Source organism: Pseudophryne corroboree, chromosome 2 (assembly GCF_028390025.1).
Source record: "Pseudophryne corroboree isolate aPseCor3 chromosome 2, aPseCor3.hap2, whole genome shotgun sequence".
Taxonomy (NCBI): Eukaryota; Metazoa; Chordata; class Amphibia; order Anura; family Myobatrachidae; genus Pseudophryne; species Pseudophryne corroboree.
In genome coordinates, this window is record NC_086445.1 from 807,995,659 (window position 1) to 808,012,614 (window position 16,956).

The following is a 16,956-nucleotide window of genomic DNA, read 5'->3' on the forward strand; positions in this document are numbered from 1 at the left end:
AAGAGAGGGAGGTAACGGGGGGGGGAGTGGCAAAGCTCAAACACAGGCATGTCGTGCCCATATTTGGGCGTTACAGCTTGGGATTGCAATCCCGTACGCAGTTACAATGGCTCCGGCGTCTTACTTCCTGCGGCCACGCTACTCAGAACTTCAATAATAGACTGATCTGCAACTTGTGCTGGGATTTTGTTACACAGCTGCTGGGATTTGCAAAGCAGTTTGTGGGCGGCTCAATACAAATCCAGGTGGTAGCGGCATTTGCATATTTTTGCACAGTCACTGCATACAAATTTGCAGCTGTGAAAGCATTTGCCTACATCTCTGAATCAGGCCCACAGCCCTACTAGAAAGCAAACTTTTGGTAAAAGCATTTTCATTTTTTAACAGATTATCTTTGTCACACATCAGAGGCGGCGTTCGCCGTGCTTACCCCTGCGTGTCTGCTGGTCGGTGTTGCGGCCTTTGCCTTCGGTGGGCATCGGTTCTCCGGGGCATGGGCGCCGCCATGACACTCGGCATCACGTGGACGGGGGGCAGGTGACGTCATCAGACTGCTTCGCCAATCCAGCGCTGGCGGGAGATTCAAAGTCAGATGCCGGACAGAGCTTCAGTGCCTGAGTATCGTCTTTCCCTGATGTAGATGCCAGTGCTCTTGTTCCCGGCAAGGATCTCTGCAGTTGTACTCCAGTGTCTCCGGCATTTCCAGCTGCCAGTTCGCTGCACCGGTTCCAGAGTATTCAGCGGCCGGTATATCTCTCTGCGTTCCAGTCACCAGTGCTCCTAGGAATCAGCGTGGCTGCGGGCCTAAACCATCGTTCTCAAGTTCTGCGAATCAACAGCGTCTTAAACCCCTGCACTTCAGTTCCTCACATCACCAGCGTCTCAGTCTCCGTTCTCAAGTTCTACAAATCCACAGCGTCTAAAACCCCTGCACTTCAGTTCCTCACATCACCAGCGTCTCAGTCACCGTTCACAAGTCCCACAAATCAAACAGCGTCTTGGACCCTTGCACTTCAGTTCTTCACATCATCAGCGTCTCTGTCACCGCTCACAAGTTCTTCAACCATCTGTACTATTAATCATCATTTATAAGTTCCACAAGTTATCAGTGACTTTTAAACATCACCCACAGTTTCTTCAATTACCAGCATCTCTAATACTGCTCACAAAACTTTTCAGTGGGTCTGGACATTTCCTTCATTTATTCCTTTTTGGCATTTGACTTTAAGTTGTTTTCCTCTGCAATAAAGCTCTTTAATATTTCATCAAACTCCACTGTCAGCGTCCTGTATGAGGAAATCCTATATTAGGCCTCCCCTTTTCCAGCTCAGTTGTGGTTCCTCTTCCCAACCATCGGAAGAATCCCCGAGTTCACAACACCCTCAGTCTAGGCCAGTGACAATCTTGCAGGGTTTCTCTGCAGTTTGCACCATCTGCAGAGATTAGCAGTTCCAGCTCTTGTAAAACAACCTCCTATCATACAATTACCACCACTACTACACTGTGGGTATGGTGTTTTTAGGAGGTGCAAAGCCCCAAGAACATTTACATACTTCACTTTGAACAATGGCTTCTTCTTGGGTCATCCTGCTATATAGATGGGAAGCAGTTAGCGTCCCCAAGGACGGGATCCCTCCGGTCGATATACAGTTAGGTTTAGGCAGGAGAACGGGTGTTAGGGTTAGGGTGCACGGCCGGGAAGGTTAGGGTTAGGAACCGGGTAAAGAGGGTAAGGCGCATAGAAGGGGAGGTTAGGGTTAGGCACCAAGCTGGAAGAGTTAGGTTTAGGTAGCGGGGAAGGGAGGATTAGGGATAGGCACCACCGGGGAGGGTTAGGTTTAGGCACCCACAAGAGAAGGTTAGGGTAGGGGGCAGAGGAGGGTTAGGGTACTTTAGAGGGGGCTGTCGGGATTCTGATGGACGGGATGCCGTTGTCAGTATCTTGAGTGTCGGCATCCCGTCCATCGTGAAATCATACTGAACCCATGTAGCTAAGTAGTGATCGTTGGTCTCTCTCACCTCTCTCCTTGTTTGCAAAAATATATGAGGGAAGACATTTATTACGGAAGGTTTGATGTTACTTCCACTTACGGATAATTGGATATTATTTTGTACCCTTAACCTAAGTTATACATTTATATTGCTTTATCTCTAACTTCTCTATTATGGATTTAAGTGGTCTTCTTTCCTGTTGTTCTCCGTAATGATCTCTCGGCTGTGGCTTCTATTGATTCTAGGAGGCAATTTATAAGGCTTTTTTTTCCTCAGGGTAAACTTGCTAAATACTAGTAAATAGACAGTTACTATTTGCACATTTAGCCGTATTTCAGATTTTGCCAGTATGAATAACAGAATATTGGAACACAAGGTACAGTGTCTCAAAGTGTGTAAAAAAAGAAAAGAAAAAGAAAGATCAACCCACCCTTGTTGGCGGAAAATTTCACCAGAAGCAAGCGGCTTGAACCGAGGCAAACAAATGTGAATCCAAGTAGAAACGTGTGCAGGGTGGACATGGAGAACCATGACGACTTTATGCAGGGCTTCCACCTCATTGTAGTTAGCTTTTGTGCATCATTTCCTAGTTACTGTTATATAAAGAATATATTAGATTATATATTAGCAGGTAATATGTGTTTTAAAGATAGAACAATAATTCAAATTAGGATATAATGGTATTTAGTATAGTTATGTTAAAAAAAAAGAATCATTAAATTCCCTGTTTAATAAAAAGCCAGCTGGAATACAGTGTTGGTTACCCATGACATACCATTACACAGTTCACTCCAGTAGCAGATGATGTGCCATTGCCACGACACATTAATAATTGAAATACACAGATCTATTTATTGTAAATTATCAGTCTAAGGGGAACATGTACTAAGCAGTGATAAAAGTGGAGAAGTGAGCCAATGGAGAAGCTGCCACTGGAAACCAATCAGCTGCTCTGTATATTTTTGTAGTATGTAAATTATAATTGTTACGTCAATGCTGATTGGTTGTCATGGGCAACTTCTCCACATGCTCACTTCCACACTTTTATCACTGCTTAGTACATGTCCCCCTAAGTGGACTATGTTGCAAACTTCGAGTATCATGGTTCCTGCTTTGCATAGTGTGCCTTCAGAGTCCTGCTCAGGGGATGTAGTTGGAATCCCGACGGTCGGAATCCCAACTGTCAAAACACCGACGCCGGAATCCCGAGCACCAGAACGCCAGCAGTGCCGCCACAGCTATTCCCACTGCTGGGTGAAGTGGGAATAGAACCTGTGGCGAGCTAAGCCCACAAGGGGCGTCGTTCCGCTCCAAACCCCCCCCCCCCTTCCTTCCGCCGGCATTCTGATGATCGGGATACCGGCGTCTGTAGTTTGACTGCCGGGATTCCTACTGCCGGGATCCCGTACCCAACCACAGCTCAGGGCTTGAATCAGAGATTTATGTAAATTTTATAATAAGAATTTACTCACCGGTAATTCTGTTTCTCGTAGTCCGTAGTGGATGCTGGGAACTCCGTAAGGACCATGGGGAATAGCGGGCTCCGAAGGAGGCTGGGCACTCTAGAAAGATCTTAGACTACCTGGTGTGCACTGGCTCCTCCCACTATGACCCTCCTCCAAGCCTCAGTTAGGTACTGTGCCCGGACGAGCGTACACAATAAGGAAGGATTTTGAATCCCGGGTAAGACTCATACCAGCCACACCAATCACACCGAACAACTCGTGATATGAAACACAGTTAACAGTATGAAACGATAGAGCCTCTCAACAGATGGCTCAACAATAACCCGATTTAGTTAACAATAACTATGTACAAGTATTGCAGATAGACCGCACTTGGGATGGGCGCCCAGCATCCACTACGGACTACGAGAAACAGAATTACCGGTGAGTAAATTCTTATTTTCTCTAACGTCCTAGTGGATGCTGGGAACTCCGTAAGGACCATGGGGATTATACCAAAGCTCCCAAATGGGCGGGAGAGTGCGGATGACTCTGCAGCACCGAATGAGAGAACTCCAGGTCCTCCTCAGCCAGGGTATCAAATTTATAGAATTTTGCAAACGTGTTTGCCCCTGACCAAGTAGCTGCTCGGCAAAGTTGTAAAGCCGAGACCCCTCGGGCAGCCGCCCAAGATGAGCCCACCTTCCTTGTGGAATGGGCATTGACAGATTTTGGCTGTGGCAGGCCTGCCACAGTATGTGCAAGCTGAATTGTACTACAAATCCAACGAGCAATAGTCTGCTTAGAAGCAGGAGCACCCAGCTTGTTGGGTGCATATAGGATAAACAGCGAGTCAGATTTTCTGACTCCAGCCGTCCTGGAAACATATATTTTCAGGGCCCTGACAACGTCTAGCAACTTGGAGTCCTCCAAATCCTTAGTAGCCGCAGGCACCACAATAGGCTGGTTCAGGTGAAACGCTGACACCACCTTAGGGAGAAACTGGGGACGAGTCCTCAATTCTGCCCTATCCATATGAAAAATCAGATAAGGGCTTTTACATGATAAAGCCGCCAATTCTGACACTCGCCTGGCTGATGCCAGGGCCAATAACATGACCACTTTCCACGTGAGATATTTCAGATCCACGGTTTTTAGTGGCTCAAACCAATGTGATTTCAAGAAATTCAACATCACGTTGAGATCCCAAGGTGCCACAGGAGGCACAAATGGGGGCTGAATATGCAGCACTCCTTTCACAAATGTCTGAACTTCAGGTACTGAAGCTAGTTCCTTTTGAAAGAAAATCGACAGAGCCGAGATCTGTACTTTAATGGAGCCTAGTTTTAGGCCCATATTCACTCCTGCTTGCAGGAAATGCAGAAATCGACCCAGTTGAAATTCCTCTGTTGGGGCCTTTTTGGCCTCGCACCATGCAACATATTTCCGCCATATGCGGTGATAATGTTTTGCCGTAACATCTTTCCTGGCTTTAATAAGCGTAGGAATGACTTCCTCCGGAATGCCCTTTTCCTTCAGGATCCGGCGTTCAACCGCCATGCCGTCAAACGCAGCCGCGGTAAGTCTTGGAACAGACAGGGGCCCTGCTGTAGCAGGTCCTGTCTGAGCGGCAGGGACCAAGGGTCCTCTGAGATCATCTCTTGAAGTTCCGGGTACCACGCTCTTCTTGGCCAATCCGGAACCACGAGAATTGTGTTTACTCCTCGCTTTCTTATTATTCTCAGTACCTTTGGTATGAGAGGTAGAGGAGGGAACACATACACTGACCGGTACACCCACGGTGTCACTAGGGCGTCCACCGCTATCGCCTGAGGGTCTCTTGACCTGGCGCAATACTTCTCTAGTTTTTTGTTTATGCGGGACGCCATCATGTCCACCTGTGGACGACCCCATTGATTTACAATCATTTGGAAGACTTCTGGATGAAGTCCCCACTCTCCCGGGTGGAGGTCGTGCCTGCTGAGAAAGTCTGCTTCCCAGTTGTCCACTCCCGGGATGAACACTGCTGACAGTGCTAGTACATGATTCTCCGCCCATCGGAAAATTTTTGTGGCTTCTGCCATCGCCGTCCTGCTTCTTGTGCCGCCCTGTCGATTCACATGGGCGACTGCCGTGATGTTGTCTGACTGGATCAGCACCAGCTGGTGTAGGAGCAGGGATTTTGCTTGACTTAGGGCATTGTAAATGGCCCTTAGTTCCAGAATATTTATGTGAAGGGCAGTCTCCTGACTTGACCATAGTCCTTGGAAATTTCTTCCCTTTGTGACTGCCCCCCAGCCTCGTAGGCTGGCATCCGTGGTCACCAGGACCCAGTCCTGTATGCCGAATCTGCGGCCCTCCAGAAGATGAGCACTGTGCAGCCACCACAGAAGAGACACCCTGGTTCGTGGAGACAGGGTTATTAAACGATGCATCTGAAGATGCGATCCGGACCACTTGTCCAACAGGTCCCACTGAAAGATTCTGGCATGGAACCTGCCGAATGGAATTGCTTCGTAAGAAGCTACCATCTTTCCCAGGACTCGCGTGCAGTGATGCACCGATACCTGTTTTGGTTTTAGGAGGTCTCTGACTAGAGAAGACAACTCCCTGGCTTTCTCCTCCGGGAGAAACACTTTTTTCTGGGCCGTGTCCAGAATCATTCCCAGGAACATTAGACGTGTCGTGGGGACCAGCTGTGACTTTGGGATATTCAGAATCCAACCGTGCTGGCTCAGCACTTCCTGAGATAGTGCTACTCCCACTAACAACTGTTCCTTGGATCGTGCCTTTATTAGGAGATCGTCCAAGTATGGGATAATTAAAACTCCCTTTTTTCGAAGGAGTATCATCATTTCCGCCATAACCTTGGTAAATACCCTCGGTGCCGTGGAGAGTCCAAACGGCAGCGTCTGGAATTGGTAATGGCAATCCTGTACCACAAATCTGAGGTACTCCTGGTGAGAATTGTAAATGGGGACATGCAGGTAAGCATCCTTGATGTCCAGGGATACCATGTAATCCCCTCGTCCAGGCTTGCAATAACCGCCCTGAGCGATTCCATCTTGAACTTGAATTTTTTTATGTGTTCAAGGACTTCAAATTTAAAATGGGTCTCACCGAACCGTCCGGTTTCGGTACCACAAATAGTGTGGAATAGTAACCCCGGCCTTGTTGAAGTAGGGGTACCTTGATTATCACCTGCTGGGAATACAGCTTGTGAATTGCCGCTAGCACTGCCTCCCTGTCTGAGGGAGCAATCGGCAAGGCGGATTTTAGGAAACGGCGGAGTGGAATCGCCTCGAATTCCAGCCTGTATCCCTGAGATACTATTTGAAGGATCCAGGGATCCACCTGTGAGCGAACCCACTGATCGCTGAAATTCCTGAGGCGGGCCCCCACCGTACCTGGCTCCGCCTGTGAAGCCCCACCGTCATGCGGCGGACTTGGAAGAGGAAGCGGGGGAGGACTTTTGTTCCTGGGAACCTGCTGTTTGCTGCAGCCTTTTTCCCCTGCCTCTGCCTCTTGACAGAAAAGACCCTCCTTTTCCCCGCTTGTTTTTCTGGGATCGAAAGGACTGAACCTGATAAAATGGAGCCTTCTTAGGCTGTGAGGGGACATGGGGTAAAAATGCTGACTTCCCAGACGTTGCTGTGGAAACTAGGTCGGAGAGACCATCCCCAAATAATTCCTCCCCTTTATAAGGCAAAACTTCCATGTGCCTTTTGGAATCTGCATCTCCAGTCCACTGGCGAGTCCATAAGCATCTCCTAGCAGAGATAGATAGTGCACTTACTTTAGATGCCAGCCGGCAGATTTCCCTCTGTGCATCTCTCATGTATAAGACTGAGTCTTTGATATGGTCAATTGTTAACAGGATCGTGTCTCTGTCTAGTGTGTCAATATTTTCTGACAGGTTATCTGACCATGCAGCGGCAGCACTGCACATCCAAGCTGACGCAATCACTGGTCTGAGTATAATGCCTGAGTGTGTATATACAGACTTCAGGATCGCCTCCTGCCTTCTATCAGCAGGTTCCTTAAGGGCGGCCGTAACCTGGGACGGTAGTGCCACCTTTTTTGACAAACGTGTGAGCGCTTTATCCACCCTCGGGGGTGTTTCCCAACGTAACCTATCCTCTGGCGGGAAAGGGAACGCCATTAGTAATTTCTTAGGAATCACCAATTTCTTATCAGGGGAAGCCCACGCTTCTTCACACACTTCATTTAATTCATCTGACGGGGGAAAAACTACAGGTAGTTTTTTCTCCCCAAACATAATACCCTTTTTTGTGGTACCTGGATGTAAATCAGAAATATTTAACACCTCTTTCATTGCCTCAATCATGCAGCGAATGGCCTTAACGGGCATTAAATTTGACTCATCGTCGTCGACACTGGCGTCAGTATCCGTGTCGACATCTACTTGTGCCACCTGAGATAACGGGCGTTTTAGAGCCCCTGATGACTTTTGAGACCCTTGGACAGGCACGAGCTGAAGACTCGGCTGTCCCACAGTCGGCATGTCGTCAAATTTTTTATGTAAGGAGTCTATACGTGCACTCATTTCTTGCCATAATACCATCCACTCAGGTGTCTGCCCCGCAGGGAGTGACATCTCTGCTAAAGGCATCTGCTCCCCCTCCACATCATTATCCTCCTCAAACATGTCGGCACAGCCGTACCGACACACTCCACACACACAGGGAATGCTCAAATAGAGGACAGGACCCACAAAAGCCCTTTGGGGGGACAGAGTAAGAGTATGCCAGCACACACCAGAGCGCTATATATATACAGGGACTAACTGAGTTATGTCCCTAATAGCTGCTTATACTGTATACAGTGCCAATTTAGTGCCCCCCCCCTCTCTTTTCCCTCTTACTGTACTGTAGAAATGCAGGGAAGAGCCAGGGAGCTTCCTTCCAGCCGAGCTGTGAAAGAAAAATGGCGCCAGTGTGCTGAGGAGATAGGCTCCGCCCCTTTTCCGCGGCCTATTCTCCCGCTTTTTTTGGGGATTCTGGCAGGGGTATTTACCTCATATATAGCCCCAGGGGCTATATATTGAGGTATTTTAGCCAGCCAAGGTGTTTTTATTGCTGCCTCAGGGCGCCCCCCCCCCAGCGCCCTGCACCCTCAGTGACCGGAGTGTGAAGTGTGTATGAGGAGCAATGGCGCACAGCTGCAGTGCTGTGCGCTACCTTGGTGAAGACAGGATGTCTTCATGCCGCCGATTTTCCGGACCATCTTCCTGCTTCTGGCTCTGTAAGGGGGACGGCGGCGCGGCTCCGGGACCGAACATCAAGGCTGGGCCTGCGGTCGATCCCTCTGGAGCTAATGGTGTCCAGTAGCCTAAGAAGCCCAATCCGGCTGCAAGCAGGCGAGTTCGCTTCTTCTCCCCTTAGTCCCTCGCTGCAGTGAGCCTGTTGCCAGCAGGTCTCACTGAAAAAAACAAATTCTAAGACTATAACTTTCTAAGAGCTCAGGAGAGCCCCTAGTGTGCATCCAACCTCGGCCGGGCACGAAATCTAACTGAGGCTTGGAGGAGGGTCATAGTGGGAGGAGCCAGTGCACACCAGGTAGTCTAAGATCTTTCTAGAGTGCCCAGCCTCCTTCGGAGCCCGCTATTCCCCATGGTCCTTACGGAGTTCCCAGCATCCACTAGGACGTTATAGAAATTTACATAACTCTCAGATGGATTTTGCACAAGAGCGGCACTGCGCACATTCAGTCTTATTTTAGCGACTTTGTTCGCAGTGCCCCAAATTCTGTTGGCATTTGGGGTCGGCGATGGGCAGCAGACCAGGAAACAGCGGGGTATCGCCCCCATTTTCTGGGTGTGCCAAAGCCAGTGGCCATAGCAGCATGATTTTGATGGATATTCTGAGTAACCTGAGGGTTACTCAGATGTCCGATGATCACGTAGCTATCTTATGCCGAGTCACTGGACACAGCAGCGGATCACAGAAGACTGCAGTAGGCGTCTTTTTATTCTAGAGGCCTCATGCGACTTTTGGATAATTTCGCACAGCCGCTGTATATGAAGATGCAGCAACTGTGCGCTAGCGTCCATCTCCTAATTAGTCCCTCAGTTCACAGTCAGAATAGGAAAATCAACATTGGTGGGGGGGGGGGGAGGGGGGACACCCGAAACCAATCCTGTGGTAACGGAAACCTAGTATCTATGCAGCTTTCTTAAGTCCCATACACACTGGGCGATTTTGAGCTACAAAGCAGCTCACTTTTGGTGTGCTCAGCTGCTTTCAGCTCAAAACCGCCCAGTGTGTATGCCCCGGTGATGAGCGGTGAGCGCTGATGCGCGCCCCCGCTTCATTGCCGGCGGCCGCCATTCATCTGCTGGTATTACCAGCATATGAACAGTGGGGTGGACAGCTATCCATAGCGTCCTGCTATGGAAAGCCATTTACCCCCGCTGACATCGCTGGGCAGGGGGGAAAATAGCTCAGTGTGTATGCACTGATCGATTTTCAGCCCAGCGATGTCAGTGATCATTGCTATGCATACGCGCTGGGCAAAAACGCCCAGTGTGTATGCACCTTAAAACTCAAAAAGAATACAAGTGAGGCATGGAAGAGTGCAAAGATAAGAGGTCATTTTTGATAAATTTTAAAAAACCTCATATACATAAAATTAATTAAAGAATGTATTCTTTTATGTATATGAGGTTATATTACATTTTTCAAAAATTACCTGTTATCTTTGCACTCTTCCATCATGGATCACAATCATAATTAACAGGGATAAAGCCTGGCAAGCACTGGTCATGCATATTTTTTATATTCATGTGTGAGGTGGATTTCTAATGCCCCTTTCACATCGCACTAAAAACCCGGTATCGACACTGCATATTGCCGTGTCGAAACGGGTCAGTGTGCGATGTGAAAGGTCCTTTGCAGAATTAACGGGTCGCCTGACCCGGTAATTCAACCCGGTAAAAAAGAAGGGTTATTACCGGGTTGAATACCGGGTCAGGTGCAGTGTGAATGGGAGCCGTTCCGATGCGACACGGCTCCCATTCACAGCATAGGGAGAGGCGGCGCAGGAGATGAGCTCATCCCCAGCGCCGCCTCCACCCCCGCTGCTGCTGCGCCCCCCGCTGCTATGGCAACCGACCCGGTATATTGCCGGGTCAGAAAGCCAGCAGAGGAGCGCAAATGCCGGATCCCACCCGGTAAGGACACGTTTCTCTTACCGGGTAGGATCTGGCATTTGCGATCTGAATGCAGTCTAACTTTCCTCTGAGAACCACAGGTATGTAACATACAAATTATAAACCTTTTTAAGTGTATACTTGCTATTTCACACAGCTGCACTATGTGACACAAAATTTGGGAACACAGAACATGGTTACTGAGCTCAACATATTCCAATCAACATAACAGAAATTTTACTTTAAACAGATGTACAAATGAAAGTGTTAGTGGTTCTGAGGGAAAAAAAATACTGTGCCTCTTTCATACAGAAATACTGTGCTTTCTTCCACATGCTAAATATTTACCATTTGCTCAATGCACCAATATGAACTTTCTATCTTTCTATGGTGCGCTTTATTACTTATTAGCAAAGGGGAACACATATGGATATCTACTATATAATCATATAAAACTGTGTGTATATTATACGTGCAGTAACAGATGGAGGTGGTACACGTGCCCCTTGCATGCTTCCAGCTAAGTGCACATACTGACAATAATAAAAAATATCAACATCTACATTATTCCACCCCGGGCCAGCTTTTGCAGTACACTCATGCACCTCTGTTCTTTGACCTCGATTCATGTTAGGAAGTAAAGCAAAAAAGCAAACAACCAGGAAGAGGCAGTCAGCGCAGCATGGCAGGTGGGTGTGGTGCCTCAAACTGGAGGCGGGGGGGGGGGGGGGGGTGTTGATGCTGGGTAGGGATTTAGCGGATGCATCACGGACCCGACCCCGCTACACAATGCCGAGATTACAGGCATTTTGAGGGAGGGGGCAGGGCCACAATGACGCAATTCACTGCGAATCACGCCATCGGACCCCCAGCTGCGAGAGGGTTGTGTGCAGGCTGGTGGCGGCTGGCCAGGAGACCTGCCCACTCTTCTGACTCAAAAGAACGTAATAAGGCCTATACATTAGGGTAGAATCGGGGTAATTCTCCGTTCTCCCAAAGGGTGTTCTGGAAATCCAACATGCTGGAAATCCTTGATTTGGCGATTCAAACCAAAAAATTATCAGGATCGACAAGCCGGGGACTTCTTAACATGCATCTTTTTACCCAATTCCCTGATGGATTGCCAAGTAGAACCGGGGAATCACCTGCCTGATGTTTGGCATGAAGTAGACATAGACCTCCTTTACTAATCAATGTTATGACAGAGATACCATTGGAGCCCTTGAGGTGCAAGGGCAGAACTATCATATGTGCAGGCGGGTACAGCCCCTATGTGGCCCGCAGCGGAGGGGGCACATATTCATTATTAAAGTTTCATGCATTATACAGATATTTCACCATAGGATGGTACATAATATTATTATTAAGAGTTTCTTATATAGCGCAGCATATTCTATTGTGCTTTACAACTGGATACAGCAGTGATAGAAAAGAACTGGGTAATAACAGACAGACAGAGGTAGGAATGCCCTGCTCGCAAGCTTACAATCTATAGGGAAATAGGCACTGATACACGTATAGGAGGCTCTATCCATAGCAAATGGTAAAGCCAGATTGCAAAGTTTATGGAACATTACAATTTCTCTGGGACAAACAAAAATCTAGTTAAGCTCCTTTTTTTCTCATTTGTTCATGCACTGGATTTGTAGAATTGTAAACTGTGCAGCTAGTGAGATGTTCTGTAGTGTGTAGCATAGGTGCAACAGATTTTTGTGTTGACATTTTAATTACCTCCTTTGCTCTGAAACCTTCAGAATGTACTCACTGCATGGCACTGTCCTTTTCAGTGGATACAAACCTAGCAATGGAAAAAAGAATCCAGTGAAAGTCTATGCTGCTAAAAAAAAATAAGAATTTACTTACCGATAATTCTATTTCTCATAGTCCGTAGTGGATGCTGGGGACTCCGTAAGGACCATGGGGAATAGCGGCTCCGCAGGAGACTGGGCACATCTAAAGAAAGCTTTAGGACTAACTGGTGTGCACTGGCACCTCCCCCTATGACCCTCCTCCAAGCCTCAGTTAGGATACTGTGCCCGGACGAGCGTACACAATAAGGAAGGATTTTGAATCCCAGGTAAGACTCATACCAGCCACACCAATCACACCGTATAACCTGTGATCTGAACCCAGTTAACAGTATGATAACAGAGGAGCCTCTGAAAGATGGCTCACAACAATAATAACCCGATTTTTGTAACAATAACTATGTACAAGTATTGCAGACAATCCGCACTTGGGATGGGCGCCCAGCATCCACTACGGACTATGAGAAATAGAATTATCGGTAAGTAAATTCTTATTTTCTCTAACGTCCTAAGTGGATGCTGGGGACTCCGTAAGGACCATGGGGATTATACCAAAGCTCCCAAACGGGCGGGAGAGTGCGGATGACTCTGCAGCACCAAATGAGAGAACTCCAGGTCCTCCTCAGCCAGGATATTAATTTTGTAGAATTTTACAAACGTATTTGCTCCTGACCAAGTAGCTGCTCGGCAAAGTTGTAAAGCCGAGACCCCTCGGGCAGCCGCCCAAGATGAGCCCACCTTCCTTGTGGAGTGGGCATTTACAGATTTTTGGTTGTGGCAGGCCTGCCACAGAATGTGCAAGCTGAATTGTACTACAAATTTAACGAGCAATAGTCTGCTTAGAAGCAGGAGCACCCAGCTTGTTGGGTGCACACAGGATAAACAGCGAGTCAGATTTCCTGACTCCAGCAGTCCTGGAAACATATATTTTCAGGGCACTGACAACGTCTAGCAACTTGGAGGCCTCCAAGTCCCTAGTAGCCGCAGGCACCACCAATATGTTGGTTCAGGTGAGACGCTGAAACCACCTTGGGGAGAAACTGAGGACGAGTCCTCAATTCCTCCCTGTCCGAATGGAAAATCAGATAAGGGCTTTTTCAGGATAAAGCCGCCAATTCTGACACGCGCCTGGCCCAGGCCAGGGCCAACAGCATGACCACTTTCCATGTGAGATATTTTAACTCCACAGATTTAAGTGGTTCAAACCAATGTGACTTTTGGAACCCAAAACTACATTGAGATCCCAAAGTGCCACTGGAGGCACAAAAAGAGGCTGTATATGCAGTACCCCTTTTACAAACGTCTGAACTTCAGGGACTGAAGCTAGTTCTTTTTGGAAGAAAATTGACAGGGCCGCAAATTTGAACCTTAATGGACCCCAATTTCAGGCCCATAGACACTCCTGTTTGCAGGAAATGTAGGAATCGACCCAGTTGAATTTCCTCCGTCGGGCCTTACTGGCCTCGCACCACGCAACATATTTTCGCCAATTGCGGTGATAATGTTTTTGCGGTTACAACCTTCCTGGCTTTGATCAGGATAGGGATGACTTCATCCGGAAAGCCTTTTTTCCTTCAGGATCCGGCGTTCAACCGCCATGCCGTCAAACGCAGCCGCGGTAAGTCTTGGAACAGACAGGGTCCTTGCTGGAGCAGGTCCCTTCTTAGAGGTAGAGGCCACGGATCCTCCGTGAGCATCTCTTGAAGTTCCGGTTACCAAGTCCTTCTTGGCCAATCCGGAGCCACGAATATAGTGCTTTCTCCTCTCCATCTTATCAATCTCAGTACCTTGGGTATGAGAGGCAGAGGAGGGAACACATACACTGACTGGTACACCCACGGTGTTACCAGAGCGTCTACAACTATTGCCTGAGGGTCTCTTGACCTGGCGCAATACCTGTCGAGTTTTTTAATCATGTGGACGACTTCTGGGTGAAGTCCCCACTCTCCCGGGTGGAGGTCGTGCTGAGGAAGTCTGCTTCCCAGTTGTCCACTCCCGGAATGAATACTGTTGACAGTGCTATCACATGATTTTCCGCCCAGCGAAGAATCCCTGCAGCTTCTGCCATTGCCCTCCTGCTTCTTGTGCCACCCTGTCTGTTTACGTGGGTGACTGCCATGATGTTGTCCGACTGGATCAACACCGGCTGACCTTGAAGCAGAGGTCTTGCTAAGCTTAGAGCATTGTAAATGGCCCTTAGCTTCAGGATATTTATGTGAAGTGATGTATCCAGGCTTGACCCTAAGCCCTGGATATTCCTTCCCTGTGTGACTGCTCCCCAGCCTCGCAGGCTGGCATCCGTGGTCACCAGGACCCAGTCCTGAATGCCGAATCTGCGGCCCTCTAGAAGATGAGCACTCTGCAACCACCACATGATGGATACCCTTGTCCTTGGTGACAGGGTTATCCGCTGATGCATCTGAAAATGCGACCCGGACCATTTGTCCAGTAGGTTCCACTGGAAAGTTCTTGCGTGGAATCTAACGAATGGGATTGCTTCGTAGGAAGCCACCATTTTTACCCAGAACCCTTGTGCATTGATGCACTGAGACTTGGTTCGGTTTTAGGAGGTTCCTGACTAGCTCGGATAACTCCCTGGTTTTCTCTTCCGGGAGAAACACCTTTTTTCTGGACTGTGTCCAGGAACATCCCTAGGAAACAGAAGACAAGTCGTCGGAACCAGCTGCGATTTTGGAATATTGAGAATCCAATCGTGCTGCCGCAACACTACCTGAGATAGTGCTACACCGACTTCCAACTGTTCCCTGGATCTTACCCTTATCAGGGAATCGTCCAAGTAAGGGATAACTAAAATTCCCTTCCTTCGAAGGGATATCATTTCAGCCATTACCTTGGTAAAGACCCGGGGTGCCGTGGACCATCCCTACGGCAGCGTCTGAACTGATAGTGACAGTTCTGTACCATAACCTGAGGTACCCTTGGTGAGAAGGGTAAACTTTGACATGAAGGTAAGCATCCTTGATGTCCCAAGACATCATGTAGTCCCCTTCTTCCAGGTTCGCAATCACTGCTCTGAGTGACTCAATCTTGAATTTGAACCTCTGTATGTAAGTGTTCAAAGATTTTAGATTTAGAATCGGTTTCACCGGGCCGTCTGGCTTCGGTACCACAATAGTGTGGAATAATACCCCGTTCCCTGTTGCCGGAGGGGTACCTTGATTATCACCTGCTGGGTGAATGGCTTCCAAAACTGCCTCCCTGTCAGAGGGAGACGTCGGTAAAGCCGACTTTTGGAAACGGCGAGGGGGAGACGTCTCGAATTTCAATATGTACCCTTGAGATATTACCTGAAGGATCCGGGGGTCTACTTGCGAGTGAGCCCACTGCGCACTGAAATTCATTGAGAACGGGCCCCCACCGTGCCTGAGTTTGTAAGGCCCTAGCGTCATACTGAGGGCTTGTGCAGAGGCGGGAAAGGATTTCTGTTCCTGGGAACTGGGTAATCTCTTCAGCCTTTTTCCTCTCCCTCTGTCACGAGCAGAAAAGAGGAACCTTTTGTCCGCTTGCCAACAAAGGACTGCGCCTGATAATACGGCGTCTTATTTTGAGAGGCGACCTGGGGTACAAACGTGGATTTCCCAGTTGTTGCCGTGGCCACCAGGTCTAAAAGACCGACCCCAAATGTCCCCTTTTAAAGGCAATACTTCCAAATGCCGTTTGGAATCCGCATCACCTGACCATTTTACTGGTAGAATTGGACAACGCACTTATACTTGATGCCAGTCGGCAAATATTCCGCTGTGCATCATGCATATATAGAAATGCATCTTTTAAATGCTCTATAAGCAATAATATACTATCCTTATCTAGGATATCAATATTACCAGTCAGGGAATCCGACCATGCCAACCCAGCACTGCACCTCCAGGCTGAGGCGATTGCTGGTCGCAGTATAACACCAGTATGTGTGTGAATACATTTTTGGATACCCTCCTGCTTTCTATCAGCAGGATCCTTAAGGGCGGCCATCTCATGAGAAGGTAGAGCCCTTGTTCTTACAAGCGTGTGAGCGCCTTATCCCCCCTAGGGGGTGTTTCCCAACGCACCCTAACCTCTGGCGGGAAAGGGTATACATATCATCACACACCTCATTTTATTTTTCAGATTCAGGAAAACTACAGGTAGTTTTTCCCTCACCATAATACCCCTTTTTGGTGGTACTCGTATTATCAGAAATGTATAAAACATTTTCCATTGTCTCAATCATGTAACGTGTGGCCCTACTGGAAATCACGGTTGTCTCTTCACCGTCGACACAGGAGTCAGTATCCGTGTCGGCGTCTGTATCTGCCATCTGAGGTAACGGGCGCTTTAGAGCCCCTGACGGCCTATGAGACGTCTGGACAGGCACAAGCTGAGTAGCCGGCTGTCTCATGTCAACCACTGTTTTTTTATACAGAGCTGACACTGTCACGTAATTTTCAACAGTACATCCACTCAGGTGTCGACCTCCTAGGTGGTGACATCACTGTTACAGACACTCTGCTCCGTCTCCACATCATTTTTCTCCTCATACATG

At 48.2% G+C, this 16,956-nt stretch overlaps 1 protein-coding gene across 5 annotated transcripts in view; it reads right to left on the reverse strand.

Moving 5' to 3' along the window:
• The window catches only part of SLC35A5 (solute carrier family 35 member A5), a 93,922-nt gene that overhangs the window by 64,516 nt on the left and 12,450 nt on the right, over positions 1-16,956 (reverse strand). For all 5 annotated transcript variants that reach the window (XM_063955636.1, XM_063955638.1, XM_063955634.1 and 2 more), the window contains exons 2-3: positions 12,340-12,406; positions 2,423-2,585 (exon numbers count right to left, since the gene is read on the reverse strand). In XM_063955636.1, the coding sequence (XP_063811706.1) occupies positions 2,423-2,552 (130 nt within the window). In that variant the 5' untranslated portion in view covers positions 2,553-2,585; positions 12,340-12,406. The remainder of the gene's footprint in view (positions 1-2,422; positions 2,586-12,339; positions 12,407-16,956) is intronic.